At 34.6% G+C, this 19,322-nt stretch overlaps 2 protein-coding genes across 5 annotated transcripts in view; both read right to left on the reverse strand.

Moving 5' to 3' along the window:
• The window catches only part of LOC145989914 (U1 small nuclear ribonucleoprotein C-like), a 41,802-nt gene extending 23,734 nt beyond the window's left edge, over positions 1-18,068 (reverse strand). For 2 of the 4 annotated variants that reach the window (XM_083125419.1, XM_083125420.1), the window contains exons 1-2: positions 17,994-18,050; positions 12,123-12,185 (exon numbers count right to left, since the gene is read on the reverse strand). The gene's annotated coding sequence lies outside the window, so the exon portion shown is untranslated. Of the gene's footprint in view, positions 1-12,122; positions 12,186-17,993 lie in introns of all 4 variants that reach the window. The other 2 variants (XM_083125422.1, XM_083125418.1) reach the window with 2 other exon arrangements.
• LOC145989915 (protein cornichon-like) lies at positions 5,193-18,060 on the reverse strand. The gene is made up of 3 exons (XM_083125423.1): positions 17,994-18,060; positions 12,123-12,185; positions 5,193-6,752 (listed from the first exon to the last, which is right to left on the reverse strand). Exon 3 carries the CDS (start codon positions 6,693-6,695, stop codon positions 6,261-6,263), a length of 435 nt encoding a protein of 144 aa, XP_082981549.1. The 5' UTR covers positions 6,696-6,752; positions 12,123-12,185; positions 17,994-18,060; the 3' UTR covers positions 5,193-6,260.
• Positions 18,069-19,322: the final 1,254 nt, after the last annotated feature.

Raw genomic sequence — 19,322 nt, forward strand, 5'->3', positions numbered from 1 at the left:
CCAAGAGCAAACACCGCTAGGTTGCGGAAAACTTAGCCGGTTGTCATGGCAACGGTGACGTCACCTAGCGTTGGCCTTGAACGGGTGTCGCCTTCTAGATGAAGCAGTTCTCTCGTCGGAGAAAACATCGCATCCAGTGCTTGTGGCAAAATCTTCGCGTTCTCGCGAGATCTTGTTCCGCGTGTGTGTTTCGCGTTTCCTATCGTGTGTTGTGTTCATGTGTTGAGCTGTGGTTTCTACAATGAACCCAGTAAATGACTTAGTGTGTAATTTGTTGCAGACACCATTTTCCAGATGGACGGATGAAGACAAAAAAGACGTTTTAAATTGGGGGGGGGGGGGCACTGGCACTTACTATTTGTTTTCATTGCCTATAAATATACTTCTTCACCTGTTATTTTAGGCACGAGCCGCTACTGGTACAACATTCTCCTCTACTGGGACCGTGTGGTTTGAATGTATTGTGCAGAGAAAATGTAAAATCCGGGAAAACAAAATTGGGGTTGAACTGTACTAGCAGCAGTCACCAAATTAAGTAAACATCAACTGCAAGTTTCACAGATAAAGACAAAACTTGCTTTCTGTATGACAATTAGACAAAGACTTGTGCCGGTTTTCTGTTCACTGAAAGATGAAGTTCCATTTTCAAAGTTGCCTTGATGCTCCAGACAGTGACTGGAATGGAGCATATTGCATTTTTTCCCAGCTGCAAAAATATTAATTCCTCTGCTTGTTTTTTTTTTAATGTACTTTCATTTTGGCAATTTTTAGTAGCAGTGACAAGGGGTATAAGAATATTGGCTATGTTCTGGTAGTTTCAAGTCCAAACTAATTTTGATGCATAAGTGGTGTTAGTATAGCAATTTAAGTCCTGGTAATTCCCAATACAATTTCAGACTGTAGATATCTTGATATAAGTGTGAATTTCGGTACTTTAGTATTAATCGGACTACCTTATTTGTCTGCATTAAATTATATTCCCCTCCCAAACATGAGTCATTTAGGAACTTTATTTTAATACTAAGAGAACCAAACCTGACCTGCCTGACCTAACCACAAAAGCATATATTGAACAAAATCTTAAGTAATTGCTAAAACTCTGAAATGAGGTAGTACGTATAATACTAAAGTACCTGAATTTTTAACTCCATCAAAAATTGTGTTAAACGGTTCCTTTAAAAATTACCATAATTGCAAAGTACATAATTACATCCAAGCAATGTTATTTGTATATTTGTTATCAAGTGTTGTTTTCCTCCACTACAATCCTGACTTCTAAAAAATATCTTGGGTGGCGGAACCACAAGTTCCGTATCCTGGTTGATGCATTAACAGAGTTGCTACGATTATTTGATTATGAAATAACTATGGTCAAGAACTGAAATCAACAATTTTCACAGTGAATTGGAGGCATATGATGCTATAAGATCAGAGATTTGTTGGTCCAAATCTCAGGTACAGTATGGGCAGGTCAAGTGAGAATCACACCCAGCTGTTAACATGTTGCGAAAATGCTAACTGCTCTAAACCTGGCTTTTTAACCCAAAAGTGTAGGTATTCTTAGAATTCTAATTGCGTAAATAATGCATGCAAGTTAGTTAGGAAAGTTAAGTTTGGTATAAGCATGTTGAGAAACTAATTTTCGCAAAGTGTTAGCAGCTGGATGTGGATGCTCCTTTACTTACGTTGACACTTTCCTAACATCACATCCTTTGCATGCTGCTTGTGTTTAAGTGTGTGGTACATATGGGGGGAGGGTATATCCATGCCAGGGGAAAAAAAAACCACGAACCTTATTCATGCAATTCTTCAAGCTTTTCTGGTGGCGAATGGTGAAGAGGTTTCCTATCGGGATACCAGCCCGGTCGTTTTCGGACAGGCTTCCGAGTTTTTGAGAGGTAACTGTCACAAGCCGATATTAAATGCTAAATCAGCAAACACCAGCCAACTCCTTGGTGACGAGAGGTCGCCGGGAGAGTCGGAAGCAAGTAGCCTTAGTGTGTGCACCGTAGAGTGGACCCTCACAGAGGTTTGAGCAGTGCCCAACGTAGATGCCCTTCAGCCCCCCCTCACTTATAACTACAACCTCTCGCAGCCAAGCAGTTTAAGCTGGCGAACGGCCATAAAACTTAACATAACAGCCAATGAGAGTGACGTTAGCTCTCAAAAGCTTAGAAGCCTATCCAGAAATCACCTGGTTGGTATCCCAAGAAAACCTCTTCAAATGAACCTTATTCATATTTTATTATACATATATATCCACAGCTGACGTAATAACAATTCTGGGACAAGATGCATGATAAATTTCCATACAAGAATATACACATTTAGAGTAATATTGTTTTTCTCAAATATCTGTTTTTCTCCACAGAAATATCCTTGTTAATTTTACCATTCAAACGTATATTGGAAGTCTGCATAAATAACTTCACAATTCAGCCATTATTATTTCTTGCAAGGTCATAACTCCATATACTGAGTTTCGTAAAATAAATTCAAAGTAGTGCACACATTTCCGGATCCATCATGATCACATTAAGGAGACGAATGAATATATGTTTTCACAAAATGTTTGTTATTAAAATTCTTTGCATTTCATCCTTCCTTCATAACAATATAATGTAACTGTAGTGGTCAATTCAAAAATAAACTTTGATGTTTCAACAGCACCAAGTCCTCTTCAGGACAGGGAAATTACAGAATGATTTACTTTGTATACTATTGATTACACGAATTTGTATTCTGTCAATAACTGTAAAGAAAATCAGACTGGATGCATCCTATTTTCATATTTTAACTTATGACAGAATGTAAAAAAATAAGTAATGTTTCCAATGATAGTTTCACTGAAAGTAAACACTGTAATTGTTGCAGAACCGTATGTAGAGTGAACTGCATAAGTTGCTACCCTGCTGTAACATTGGCATTGAGTTGATGGTCGCGAAGCAATGACATTCCTGCTTGATTAACTGAGAATTGCAGTTGCAGGTAAGCCTGTAGTATTGTGTAAAAGTTAAATTATCTCAGTATGCATCTTGCATTTTTGGGGTAACAACTTATGCTGGACCCTGTATATAGTGAAACCTCGATTTTATGTTTCTGGATTTTACATTTTCCTTAATTAGCCTTGGTCTTGAAAAATGTAAAATCGAGGTACGGGTGTGCAACAGAATCTTCTGTAAAATGAAATGACATATTTATATAAGGTTAGAGCAACTTCACTTTTTTTTTGTTTTTTTTTTTATGTATTTGTAGGATTTTATAAATTCTTACTTAACCTCCTACATGGGTAATTTGCACATGCCAAACCTCTTCCGTAGTAGGTATTTTAAAAAATTACAATATACTCCCAAGATTAGGGTGACCATACTTCTCATTTTGACCGGAACAGTCCTGTTTCAGAGGCATGTCCCGGTCGTTCCGCAGATATATTTAAAATCCTCAATTTGTCCGGTTTTATAAAATTCCAGGAGTTAGCTTGAAAACAAAATGTAAATTTGAGAGACATTTCATGTTAAAAAAAATGTTGATGGAGTTTTTAGAATTTATAGAATGTTCGAGCAGCTAATTGTATTGTTTTAGGCGTGTTCCGTTATTTGTAGAGCAATGAATATGGCCAAGAAGTGTACATGTAGTTTCAACCTGCACATTCTCAAAAGGCAAATCTCGCATCGTGTATCAGATAATGTGGGGAGTTTTATGAACGGTTGTTGATGAATAAAGTCTTTCTCAAGAACATTGGTTCTTCTGGCACTAATCAACTTCAACATCAAAGGTTGATAAGAAGAGGCCACTTTAAGACATACCAGATTATACTTATTAACACCTCTTGACAACAGGAGATCATATTTCATTTATTATTTACGATGTATAATTTATGTGATCCAAACTTTAATAAATAATGGAACAACAATATGTTAATGATAGCAATAATTTTATAATTATGGGGGGGGGGGGTAAACAGACCTCGGGATGTCCCGTTTTGAGTCCAACTATTATGGTTACCCTAACCAAGATAGAAGACTCCTTTTGCTGCTTACAGCCGTTGTGGAAAAACACAAGACATCAAAATGCAAGAAGTGAGGGGTTCTGGATGCAAATCCTGGCCTAGGAATTGTGTGTTCCTGCATCAATTTCATCACTCATCATCGCGATTAGCCAAAAGTAGCAGAAAAGCAACCTAATAATATAACCTAATTCAATAAATCAATCAAGAAAAATATTTACGCAGGTCTTGAATTGGCATGCACCTTGCGATATAAGTACAGTTGGCAGAGTGGCAAAGTGTAAGCAGTGTCTCCATCTCATTCTGATTATTACAAAGTTAAATACTCTGGATGTTCTGAAGAGTGATAACGCATGGTGGAAATGCAAACTAACCAGAACAATAGTGAACAAAACAGGTCTGTAGTTCATCATATGCAGCAGATATGAGCTAGAGAATGTCAAGGATGAAAATACCCATCAAACCCACTTAAAGGGTTAAAAAGTGTAATGAAATATTACAAATTGCAATATTAAACAACTTACAATTTAGCTCATTCGTGGTTAAAACTTTCAGAATATTATTAACTGTAAATATCTAAAACAGGAAGTTCAGATTTGAAAATGGAAAAAAAGTTTATACTTTTTGTGTGTTTCTTAATGATTGAGTGGACCTTAAACTATTTTATTATGAAGATGTATTTTCTTTTTGATTCAGTGACACCAAAATGGGAAAGTTCATCATGTCAAGTTGAATAATAAAAAATGGCAGAACTCTATGCGAGTATGATATTTCCATTTAAATTATTCAATAATGCAAATTTTTATCTATTCCAAACTCAATCCCAAATCTACAATTTCAATTTAGTCATACATTGCAATCTTTTCTACACAATTTCCAAGTCTGGGGTATACTAGTTTAATTGAGATTTTTCCAAATTATATTATGATAATTTCGCATGGTATTGATTCACTACATTCCTACACTTCAAATGTAGGGCAACGGTCAACACTGAATATTCATCAAGTAACATGAAAAAAAAAAGGAACAGAATATGTTATAACAATGAGAAAGCTCCCCTCAGATTTTCATTGTGCCTTAGTATTTGAGTGAAATAATGTATGTTTTATAGAACAGATGGTCATTCAAGCAGATTTCACTTTACAAAAAAATATAAACATATTTAGCAAGAGTAGAGTAATGCATTTCTTATGCATCAATGGGAAGTTAGAGAATAGAAAATCATCAATAAGGCTCCAGTGCAGCTAAATATAGACGTGCAATCTTACCAAAGTTATTTTGCACCGTTCTGAAGTCCATCAACTTACATAATAATAAATTTAACTCAAATGAAATTTAAACAGAAATATTTATTCGTAATTGATGTTAACAAGGAGAAAAGTCTTACAACCATAAATAAATTCCAAAATACAACTAAGTCCTACATAAGAAAAACACAACAATTGAAAAATTCTACAGCATTTTCAAAATGCAACATTCCTCTTCGTTGACATTGTTGTCATTTTTTTCACGAGGCAAAAAAAAAGGAGGGATATGGTAATACATTCTTTCCTTACAATAGTTTCACACATTCAAATTACTATAAATGTGGTTGACGATAAATTCAATTGTTGATCAATAACTTCATCTGTGATGTTAAAAATACACTTAATGTACCAAATGATACATGAATTCTATGACATTTTGAAATGTGTTATTCAAATTGCAAATGAATATCAAGTAATTACATTCTGAAAAATATCACACCATCAGACAAAAGATACAATACAATACAAAATGAACAATGCATGTATGAAACAGAATTAACCTTCATGAATTTTCCTGCTAATCATAAAATATACACAGATACACACAACCTCATGTTAAATACCCCAAGAAAATTCATAAGAACTTCTATGAAGTACATTCACAATAATAAGTGAACAGTCAATACAACAAATTTCACAAAAAAACACACAATAATGACAAGTGTGTACTTTTGGTAACAAATTTGGAAATTTCTCACAGAAACACTGTAATTTACAATGGAATTGTAATGAGCACATTCTTCATGTATAAATTGTCAGATATAGACATACTAGGCCAAAAATTTAACTGAAGCATAAGAAAACATGCACAAACGTTTTCATATTTACAATATGTCTATGGAATCTCTATAAGGTAAAGTGCCATGTACTTACAGTTACAAAAAAAAAATATGTTATCTGGTATATTTGTTGTTCTCAGCTCACAAGTCAGTCTTTTTTTTTAACATTTATGATGAAATCAGGGAATATATCATTCCATATAAGTAGTAAAAAAAGGAAAGCAAATAAAATGCTAACTTAATCCATCCTTCTCTTTGGCATTTTGTGAGAACGTCTGCGTTCATTATACTCGTTGGATCATACAAACCAGGCCCTGACATTACAGGCCTGGTGCGGTATCTATTTATGTGATACGCAATGAGAGGTACATTCAGAAACAACGAAAACCATTCACCGGACGACAAAAACAGAATGTTAAAGAATATATGCAGAAGATATTCAGGAAGTACTAATGGATTCAGGCTATTACACTGGTCGATCGGATTCTTGTAATCTGTCTTCAACTCATCAAATGCAATTACATGAAATATTGCAAAGAATATTAAGAATGCATCAACAATCAGCGCAACAATGTACGAAAAGGCTGAGAAGTTAAATGACATCTTGGCTCTTGAGCATAGCAACTTTTATTTTGATATTTCACGTGTCTCCAGTCCTTGCTATCAAAAAATAAGACAAAAAAAGATGGATGCAAGTATATTATTATGCACTGTACATGAGAATAATTAAAAATATACGCTAACATGATAGTGAAACCTGCTTTGTTGACCATCTGTTCCAAAGGGGGTTTACATTAACTTGTGCACACGAACCAAATTTCAATTAACTACACCTGCTTAATAACAATATGTTACTTTCTTTGCCTGTTGTTTACTCCAGATGAAAAATAAGAACCTTCATTTATGGAGTAACAAAAAAGTTTAACAGTATAGTATGTATAGTACACTCATGCACGGACACACACAGCTCCTTCTTCAAGGTACACAAAAGATTATGCTACTCAGTAAGCAATAGAAAACATATTATGAAGTCATGCTTCAGTTATACAAAATAAGCTTTCTGATAAACTGCCTACTGAAATCGGATTAATAGCACCTACAGAAAATGTTGGGAGCAACAATTTCTCACAGGTAAACTAGGTAACACCTGCCAAAACAACCACTTTTGTTGCGAACAGCAAGTGGTCATCTTAAGCAGGTTCCACTACACTACAGAGTGGTATATTTAATTCAAAAACAGTATTGGAAATATTAAAACATACAAAAATGTGAGTTTTAGACTAACTTAATGCAATATTAAAATCATGACACTATATAAAATGTAAACAGAACTTCATTATTGTAGACCATACTTACTTCATTAGTTACAAAGATAGACCATTCAAATATCAAGAGAAAGCAAAAGGGATTTACGGATATAGGAATAATAGTTCACATTGTGACAGGCTGTTAACGGTGCCTGGCTGTCTCATGGATTTTTTTTACTGAGTAACAGCTAATGCATGTGGTATTTGATGTTAGGAATGTGACAGGATGAATATTCTGGACCAGTGGTCTTCAACCTGCAGCCCGCATGCTTTAGTTTAGTGGCCCGCTAAAGTCTTTAATGAAATAAATGAAAGCAATGCAATCCAGTGACAAACTGATTACATGTAGCTAGCTACATTATACTGCAGTGCTCACCAAGTCATCTTTGTTGTGGGAGAATCAGCTTAAAAATTGGAACTTCACACACTTCCCAGTGTTGTCACAAGTGGTGGTTCAAAAAAGTAAGAAGTATGCTGAAGCTGTCTCAGCATTAAGATCTGAATTCGCCACAAAATTTCAAGACCCCAGGTCGCATAAGAACATGTTTAATATATTCTCCACCCTTTTCAGTGTAGATGTCGAAGATGTTCCACGTAATGGAACTTATCGAATTATATTGTACTACTGAACTAAGGGAAAAATTTAACAATGTGTACGTGATGAGATGTTACTCCAAATATGTGAGAGCGTCTCTGCATAATCAAGCATTGTTTGTTGTCTCTATTCAATTCCACCTGTGTCTGTGAACAGCTCTTTTACAAAATGAAAAATGGCTATGAGTAGCATTTGAAGGGGTAAATTGCAATTCTTGTGATTTTTTATAAACAAAGTAATAGTTTTGTTCATTATGCTTATTTGTTGTTGAAGTGCCTAATCTCAATTCAGAACTTGTCAGTGTTCTCTTGAATAGTTAATTACCCATGCTGGTGTTGTTTTATACATAAAGAGTAAGGATGGGCCGATATGAAATTTTGGCCGATGCCGATACAGTACCGATATAAAATTTACCGATACCGATATTCTACCGATCCGATATAAAATTAGAAATGGTCCTTGAAGACCTTGAAATTTTCATTGATCTCCGCAATAAATGTGTGTTTCGAGCTGATTGTAATGCAAAAGAAGTTGAATATTTAGACATTTACTTTTTCAGAAAGTAGGGCATGGAGATTATCCATAAAAATTACAACAAAATGGCAGAATTTTGCACTAAATTATAAGATATTTATCGATATATCGGATCGGTAAAATTGGTAATTTTACCGATAAACCGATACATCGATATGCCTATATCGGCCGATACCGATAGCGTACCGATTAATCGGTCCCATCCCTAATAAAGAGTATAGTAAATTATTGCATATTTGAACAAGAGAAACCATTTAATTATTTGTAAAGCTACCACTGTCTCTGTGAACATGCCTGGCACAGTGCAACCCATCACTACCTTATAGAATGTGCAAATTGCCCACCATAGGAAAAACCCTGAAGACCAAGTTTCCAGAAAGCATCCCGTAATTTTAGAGCATATTTCTTGCAATTATTTAAAAAGATCTTTGTCAGAGACTAAACTTCACTGCACCCAGCTTGACATACAAGGCACCAGCCTGAGATCTTTAAAATCCTTTATTTTATCCCTACCCTTTTAGAAGCTAATAAGTTTTAAACCAGCATAATAGTGTTTTTGGTAAAAATAGCAATAATTTACCAATCTGATATATCTATAAATAACCTGTAATAACGCAAAATTCTGCCATTTTGCATTTGTATACTTGTTATTTAGCATAATTTCTCTGCCACTTTTCAGTAACAATGATGATGAGGATGAATGAAGATTTGATGAAATTGATGAAGACACAATCACAACGAACATCCATACCCAGGCGAGGATTCAAACCCAGAAATGTAAATGGTGAGATTGAAAGTTGACCATTATAGAGGGACTACACGGAAAAGAACTTTTGGACAAAAGTCTCCGCACACCTTCCCCTCCATTGGTTCAACTCGGAGCATCCACTCTACCCCTCGCATCCAGTGGGAGTAGGATGCACAGGAGTCGTGGGTCTTTGCAGGCTCTTTTGGCTGTGGTTCAAGTATAACATATATGGCCATTGAACAGGAATGCTGCCATTTTGTCTCTACATATTATAAACGTAAAATTCATGTGTCTAAATACAGTGTCTCTTTAGAAATATTCAAGAAAGAATATTACTTTATGTACGCTAACTCTTACTAGAAAGGTAGTCAAGAAACAAGCTTTCTAGGCCTTAAACAAAATTTGAGTTTTGTTCTTAAGATCACTTTACGCACAGATACGCTAATTTGGACTGGACCTACCATTTAAAAAGTGGGATCCAAATCACCATGTGCCTACACTGGGTATCGAAACCTGGAACTCCTTGATTACAAGGTGACCGAGTGCTACAACTATGCCATCAGCAAGGCTTCAGAAATAAAAGTGTTCTGATCGGTACCATCCTTTGCAAGCCTCTTTTCCCTCTACACTACCATATCTCAGATTACAACAGCCTACAGCTCATACAAAGTCAGTCAGTATACAGTTCTTAAAAAAAATACCTAGAAACTCTTCTAAATTTGTCCTTTTCCCCATTTTTTTTGGGTATAAATTAGAAATGTAATAAAATATGAAATGCCTAATCACTCTGTGTATACAGTACACCATGCATCGTACAATACCCCACAAGGTTTGAAACTACTGCTTGCAGCTTACCTATTCAATGATTACTTGATAAATAAGCCTTCATCTATGAACAAAACATGTATAGAGGCGTAACACACACTACCATACAGACAAACTTTACTTATTTTTTAAAAAGTGGAAAGACCCACTACGCAGTAATTAATTGCAACTACTCAGTGTACATAAACAATTATATTTTGAAAAAAAAAAAAATCCTACCAGATCAATCTCATTTTAGAGGACACGATGTCTTAAATGAAATTTTCCAAGTTCAAAATGCATACCCTCAGTGCACTCAAAAGTAATTTAATACAATGTTGGATCTACTTTTTTTTTTTTTTTTTTTTTTTTCAAGGTCATTCAGTTAGGTCAGTGTGATTCATTGTATTAGTAACAATAACCCCATGGGTCAACAGCCCTTGGCCTATCTTCAATCCTACCTAGAGGTGTGGAGATCTACAACCGGTAATGGGGTGACGTGGGGTCAGCACGTTGAACCCTCAGCCATTATAGGAAGTTCCGAGACCGGGTTATGCTACTCACTCATAGCTCTCCAATTTCCTCACGATGGTGGGTTGGCACCGGTCCTATACACAGGCCAACTCGAACACATGCTATCCCACAGTCAGAGTCCAAAGCATAGCACCTTAGACCGCATGGCCACGGACATTTAATTAAAGTATTTTTATAGTTTATTATAAATTGCAACTGTTGTTTATGCATTAATTATGGATGACACCAACGGTATGTGAGGCAGGCAAGCATCAGTTTGAACTTAATCACTTTTACTAAGTTCTACCATTCAGGTCAGACAATATGTGGTGTAACTGTCCTTTCTGACATTGAAGGTAAATTGTTTGTATTATTTCCTTCCTCTTGTTGTTATGAACTACAAGGTTCAACAGTTTGGTTATAAGTGCAAAGTTACGAATAAAAATTGTTGGGACTGAAATGTGTCTTTGTGACCACATTCTTTGAAGTTAGCTTGTAAAAATATTTAATGACTAATTCCAAGTTTGTGTATTACAAAAGATTTAAACCTATGAACCCTGACTTCAAAGCACACAATGAGGCTGGGGAAGCATGAATATCACGAGAACTAGAACACCAATATAATGTCATTATTGCAAACAATTAATAATTATAAAAAATGGGCAGGTTCATCCACAAGTAAAATTGTGGTGTGTGGATGCAGCAATCATTATGTAGGATAAGAATTAGTGTGGGAATCATCCATGAATTTCAATGAAAATGTGATTTTGTAACTCCATTTTGGCAATTGCTAGTGGAAAATTTATGGAAAACTTTTGCACACTAGTATAATTTCAAGCAGCTCCCACCTGGAATTCAGCCCAGGACTGCTTGAACCAAAGGCAAGAGTGGTAACCACTTGACTATGTGGGAGCTCTGAAGTAGTATTTTCTAGCAAGCACAATGTAGGTTACACAATCACCCTTCCACACATACACAGGAGGAAAACTCAAAATTGATGTTTTAAAAAGGAACTGAATGCAGTTCCTCATTGGAGGATAGAGATTATGTTTTCCCCATAGCTAAATTAATGTATGAACTTGCTGATGAAAAACGACCGTAAGAAAACCCTTACTTCCAGATTAACAATTGATAAACAAATTACAATTCGAATATATCACCACGTGTACTGATATAGAAAAATCCACACTAGAATGTGTGTTTCGAGTACTATTAAATTTCCCTTAACCACTGTAAATTTATTTAACAAAATACCAAGTGTATCTAAACAAAAACCCACACCAAGTACGACAAACATTGTTAACTTTCATTTATGATTAAATCTCCCTCCTCTGATTATGATAAGTTGAAAAAAACCAAGAGAAATGAATGACAAGTAATAACAAAGTGGGAATCACTTGTGTGATTGAATAAATTTTTAATTCCAAAGTAACAACATGGGGCGAAAGGAAAGTATACACTACGTTGTGAAAGTGAAATAAAAAATCTTACAAAACTGAAATAATATCTACATAAAGACAGTCACATACCTTGTACTATCAAAACAGCACCCGGGACTATGTTGATCCAATCTTATGTAACGTGGAAGTTGCCTAAAAGAAAAATGTGAGTATGTTAAGAATATATATTGAAATGTTGTTAAAACTTTTAGATTATGGTTTCATCATCTTTAGATTTAAAATCAGGTTAAGATACATATTAAGTGCTCATTGCAACAACATTTACAATGTATTTTACATTATACATATCACTGTTCTGTTCATATTATTTCAAATGCCCCACATGCAAGAATTGAAATTAAGTTAAAAACTCTTTTAATTCATGGGGGAAGTTAAGCCTTCACACTAGTACCACACAGAGGAAAAAAAAATAATTTACTGAAAAATTATCAAAAATTTGAGGCTCAATCAGTAATCTAATCTCAGTCTGACATTCTGTGGCAATGTTCTACCACTAGGCAACCAATTCAACTTCATTACTCAGACGATTCTTAGCATTTTCAGTTTGGCTTTCAAGTTCACTTTATGCACATTAGGCTAATTGGAACTAGATCTACAGTTTAAAGTGAGATCCAAACTATTGTGTGCCTCCACTGGGTATTGAAACTGGCACCCCTTGATTAGAAGGTGACTGACATTGCCACCATGCCACTGGAGACTCACTTAGCATTTTCACATTCCAAAGTCGCAAATATACAAACAATATTATGTAATTGTAAAAGAATTGGTTTATGAAGTGAAATATGTAATTATGCCATGAAAACTTCTAGAAACGTTGAATAATATCCTGTTTTCTTATCCAAATAGATTACATTAAGGATTCCTACATCCAATGAAAAATAAGTAAAGGCAGCCATACCACAAGTTATTGCTGTTGCGTGAATGGCTGGCTACCACTGTCAGTTTCCAAATAATTGCTATTATCTTCCCACAAACTATTTTAGGTAGATACACTTTATTTCTGGAAACATGCATGCAATGATCATAATGCCATTTATGTACACATACATGAAAAATATGTGTAAGTTAAATAAGAATGCAACATTTCAATCTACATCATGGCAACACTGTACATTGTTGGTAGTGTGGGAAGCGAGGAAGTGGAAGCTACAGTGTGACAAAACTTAAAATAATTGAGGCACCAGCCCTTTTCCTCAGAAAAAAGCAATTTTTTGTGTGCAAATACAGTCTACGAAAACCATGAATTCAACTAAGATAAAGCAACACATTTTGAAATGCGATCTTAAAATTTATTAAATAATTAATTAATACAAGACTGAATTAAAAGTAACACCATAAATAACTATACAATACATTCTAATACCATATCGCTGTAGAGTTTAAAATTACACGTGATACACAATATATGCTGTACTTGTTATTTTGGAATGCCATGGTGACTACCCTGGTGACAGGTATGTTGTCGAACATTATTTCAGTTCATGCGTGAGTGGCAGTTGAAGTGGTCCACCAGCTGCAACATGGTGTGCTTTGTTTTCTGGAACTCATGTTCGAAAGTTCACTACACATGCAAATGTTGCCCAATGTGTTAATAAAATTGCAGTAATGTTTGCAAACTTGCAGGGTTGCTTTGAAAAATGTTTGGTGTTGGACAAACGGCACTTGGGAGATGCATGATGGTTATTCTGTTTACATGTTGTCAGGGTGGATTGATCTAAATAATTTATAGAATAATGTACATAAGGATTTTGTAGACATAAGAAATACTTTTGGTTAAAGTACATTACTCTAGTAATCATTTAATGGTGATTATTAGGTTCTAAGATAGGAAAATAAAGGAAATAAAATATATGCAGCCTACTGATGATGTGAAGCTCATACGAAAGGAAATGTAAACACAGGATCTCTCTTGATTTAAAATTAAATAACTTTATGGGCAAAAATAGCAAAAATTTTGTGCAGAAAAATATACAAAATACTAATCATGTTAAACCATAAATAGTGTCAATACCATTAAACTGTAAACAAACATGGCAGCTGATATTTTTCAAACTATCATTAAAAAAATCTCCAAATTACAGCTACAAAGACTATAAAAATATTTAAGTTATAATTATATGGTACATCTAGAACGTTCTATTTTCACTTGAAGAAAAGTTACTGAAAATATTATTAATTTCAATAACACACTCAACAAATATTTTCATAGTAGTTACAGTATCAGAAAAATGTATGTTTACTTATATTTTTTATTTGCTTTAATCAAACTGTTCAAATATTTTTCAGGGCCATTTACTAGAAAAAGCCTTTCTATAAAAAACATGTATGTATGTGCATGGTGCCAAAAACCATGCAAGCAATTTTAAGCATGTTTTTTTTTAAAACTTAAAAATCGATATACATAAAAAAATCAACAAAAATGATTTTTTACATAAAAATCATGATTTTACATTTTTCGTTACACAGGATGTGTAAAAATTATTGGTGGATTTTGCAAGAACAAATTTTCACCAACAGTGAACAGAAATACATGATATTACCATTTACTCAAAAACACATATGGAGATAACAGTTCAAATTGTTTAATGATTTTCTTAAAGCCTCCTAGGATAAAGACTAAATATCGCAGAATTGTGATCGTGATTGTCACGCTAACTTTGAACCTTCGTGAAAATAATTAGCACTGTTTGGATTTCCAGAAACAGGTATTTATGGCAGGAAAAAAAGAAACTTGCATCACCATTTCGCACAGACTAGTACAGTCATTCACATGTACCTAGGGTCTCACTTATCGCATGTAAGTAAAACACCTTCTCCGTCAAGCACCGTATTTCGTCTTCTGATGTCAGGTTAAATGCTTTCGTTGTTAGTAGGTTAAATGTTGTGTACTTATGTAAAGAAATAAATCCTAACAAGCCTAACCTAACAATCAAAGCATTCCGCGCTTGTCAGAAGATGAAATACAGCACTAGAACGAAAAGCTCGTAACGAAGACGACAGTAAATGAATGACTGGTGGTAAGTAAAGAATTATATAGAAGTATATGGAAGTGAAAAAAACATTCTCAAAGGAAACATGGAGTAAGTAATCAATAAAACTCCACAATAGGTATTAACAGATAAAATAGAAATCAAACAATGTAAAAAATGCATCCTTAGCATTATGAAATCACAAATGAACAAAAGGAACTTGGGCCCATATGGAAGTATATGAGACTACAATTGTCCCAACAAGTATTCAACGTGCTTTGGCTACCCAATACCGAGTTTTGGATCCTGGGTTTCGATATTTGTTGTGTACCAGAAAATAGTAATATGCTGAAAAGAGTATAATGATTATAATGGAATCACACACCCAGCACATAGTTCAGATACCCCTAACCCTTTGTACTCCTGCATGGTTTATCAAGATTATATTTTTTCTGAATGTTTTCTCATTTTAGCTCATTGAGAGGAGTTACAGTGAAGTAATGTGTGATTTTATTTGGTACTTTTAATATTAAATATGCTGTTATTTGTGGTGTCTATGCCCTGAAAGAAATTTTATGTTAGGTAAAACATGGAATTACATCAATTAAAAATTGCACATATTTTTTGCACGATTAGATTGTGAATACAACCAGTTTTTACAAATAAAAATCGTTGAAAGTAGTATATCATTTGTGTGCCACTTGACACATTCCATCCTTCAACCATATAGCAGAAAATGCATATTTTCAAGACATGTGTATACAGTAGTGTCTCGTTTATCTGACATTCCATATTATCCGACATACCACCGAAAAAAAAAAAAAAACATCAATCAGCAACAAGAACTGCAAGTTGTGAGCATAGTCTATTTTTAGTTTCTCCCAACTGTACCGCGTGGCATGCCTGCCTACACTATGACTCATGTGTCTGTCATTCGCTACTCAGTGCAGTGCAGTTATGGGGATCGGTTTATCATCTGTTACATGCGTATGTGTCTTGTGTAATTTGGCACACATTGTTGTGTTGTTTACAAGTTGAAATTTACGCAAGTACAGAATGGCGTATTGTATTGTATTGTTGTAAAACATGATTACTGTATTAGGTTCGAAATGTGTAAAATTATAACATTAGTTTGATGTTTAATACGATTTTTCTTAACACCTCCCCATTATCCGACATTTTCGCTTATCCGACGTTCTGCCGGCCCGTTTATGTCAGATAAGCAAGACTCTACTGTACATATCTCTTCACTATGGCTTCCTTTCAGATAAGACAGGTTTTGTTTTGTTAGGTGTATTAGATTTAATTGTGTTAATAGTCTTATGATGTTCGGTTAGGTTTGTCACGGTGGATAAAAATCATGTCACTCTTTTATTTAAAAAAACAACAAAAAAAAAACAGGCTTACAATTGCATGTATGCTTTTTGTCACCATACATGTATGTGTGTGTGTGTGTGTGTGTGTGTGTGTGTGTGTGTGTGTGTGTGTGTGTGTATGTATGTATGTATGTATGTATATATATATGTTTCTTTCTGGTAAACAGCCCTGTAAAATATTTGAACATTTTGATTAAAGCAAATTAAAAATTATATGTAATTAAATATACATTTTTCTGTTTCTGATACTCTATATATGAACCTACTATGGAAATGTTTGTTGAGTGTGTTAATGGAACTATTTCAGTAACTTATCTTCCAGTGAAAATTAAACAAAATGGATGTTCTATATAACTGTAACTTAAAATATTTTTAATACTTTTTTGTAGCTGAATTTTGGCGATTTTTTATAACGACAGGTTGCAAAATAGCTGCCATGTTTACTTACAGCTTAATGATAATGACACTATTTACTGTTTAACATGATTAGTATTTTGTACATTATTCCATACTAAAGGTTTGCCGTTTTTGCCTTAAAAAATATTAAATCCAGAGAAATTTAAGTGTATTTACAGCATATTACATTTCCTTTCGTATGAGCTTCACCCCATCAGTACATATATTTTTCTTCCATTCTTAGAACCTAATAAACACCATTCAATGATTATGAGATTATGTACTTCCACCAAAAGTGATCCTGATATCAACAAAATCCTCATGTACATTATTTTATAAATTATTTCTTTAAAGTGAATTAAATCGGAGTTTTACTTAAAAAAATCTGATTTAAATAAAACTACCTTGCTCATAGTAATTTATGTTTTTGTCTGGTTAGGTTTGGTTTCTTTTCTTGGCCCAATCTAGCCAAAGTTCCGATTATTTAATTCTGAATTTAAAGGCATTTCTTCGATTTCTAATTATGTTCTTAACGCATACCTTGGAGTCTACGATTCTGTGATTGCTAGCAACCATTTGTTTAGTGTCATCTTCGACACAGAATGGTGCTGCCATCTACTTACGTTAGGGGGGGGTTAGGTTAAGTGTTCTTAACATCAAAATAACGCCCCTAAATGCTTTTAAACACTTGATCACATGATATCTGGTCTCGATCACGAACAACCCCCCCCCCATATGAAAATCCGCGAAAACTAGTGTCTTAGTTGACTGGGAACCAAGAATGTCTGCTCGTGTAAGCTACATTTCAAATCATAATTTCTTCGGTAACTGAATACTTAGTTAAAATTTTAACTGTGTTTCTTCAAGCTTCTAAAATTACTCCCACAATCATTCAAGTATTCTACGGCACTTCCTAATATTCCAATAAAACTTGCGAAAAATCATTAACCATTCGGAACAGTTATCCCCCTCCCCCAACTTTTATTTTTTGAGTATGTATACAACCAGGTTTTTATGAATAAAAACTGTGAAAGTAGTCCAATATAAGAGTTTTCATTTTAACTAATTGTGTGATACACAGAACATTGAAAACTATCGATTTAAAAAAAAACAAACATAATTCTCAAGGAAGTAGTCAGTTAATGGCCCTCACAGCTCATGTTTTTAAAAAGCATTAGAAAAATACAAATACAACTTACTGTACATAAAATTACTTTCACTGCTGTACAAGACAGCAGTCTAACATCAACTTCCAGTACGCTCTGCTGTTATACAATCAGTGGGTATAATCTATTGCAGTGCAATTCTTCTTGGCTGCCTAACTCATGGAAGTGACACATGAATCCACTTATTACACTGAAAAAAAAAGCATGTGTAGTCAATAACAAGTATCAAGTTAAAATTATGTAACTACATACTTACTACCTCATACAAAAGTACCCCTATGAACATGTAACAAAGCATTCATAGCAAGGATCAGCTTCATAAATAAAGCAGAGAATTTACAATACCAGACCCCTCCCTGATTTTCGTAACATTTCGCATACTCACTAATTGAGGGCTCCTAATCACGAATTTGAAGTTAACATTTGGCGGTCACGTCTAGAAATTGCAAAATAAGCGAAATTGAGTGATGAGCAATTGGCACGATTGCTCATTATTTACCGGAAAATTCTGTAAATAATGAGCAATCGTGCCAATCGCACACCATTCAATTTAGCTTATTTTGCAATTTCTACACCTGACCGTCAAATTTTAACTTCAAATTCATGATTGGGAGGCCTCAATTAGTGAGTATGCGAACTTCGAAGCAACCGTACCGATCGATGTATGTCGAAGTCAGTTTTTCATGGCTGTACCCCAAGAAATGTCATGAAAACTGCTGTCAAAATTTCCTGCCGATTCCAGGCTCTGCCCCTGGGGTAATTAACCTGCCGCCTGCAACCGCTATCGTGGCAACGCCTCCGCTTCGCTCCGGCTACCAGTTTGTGTCTATACTATAGATATGTTGGTAAGGAATTTAAATATTAAAAAAATGAAAGTTTCGTAGCACGTAGAACTCCAAAAATTACTTTCCGCACTCCAGAATTTCTTTCTTCACACTTAGTAACACGTAATCTTCATAAAAAGAAAAAAAATCCTTGCAAAATCAACGGTGGGTTAGTAGACCACGGAGCCAATGTTGTGTGGAGCAACCTCTACATAAGTAGTTTTACGACCCCCAATTTTAACTATGTTTCCCTAAATAACCTTACCGGGAATGTTCAGTGTGGCTATCCGTCAATGGTTTTCTGGTAATTGCAGCAACAAACCTATAAAAAAATCTGATTTTCGTAGCACTTTAACCACAAACATTACTCACCGAAGATGCCATTTTCGTATCCTGCAATTTTACGATCCATGCACTGTTTCCAAACTTACCTGTAATGAAATCAGTTTGCATTCCACATCCTCTTCTACATCGTGATTGTCACTTTCACTTTAGTTGTCTTTGTCCTCGACTCATCCTCCTCCACACTCCATCTAAC

Source organism: Lepisma saccharinum, chromosome 7 (assembly GCF_977018435.1).
Source record: "Lepisma saccharinum chromosome 7, izLepSacc3.1, whole genome shotgun sequence".
In the NCBI taxonomy this organism is placed as follows: Eukaryota; Metazoa; Arthropoda; class Insecta; order Zygentoma; family Lepismatidae; genus Lepisma; species Lepisma saccharinum.

What these genes read in the sequence shown, in the direction of transcription:
- LOC145989915 (XM_083125423.1), bottom strand. Translation starts at nt 6,695, where the DNA reads ATGTCATTTAACTTCTCAGCCTTTTCGTACATTGTTGCGCTGATTGTT.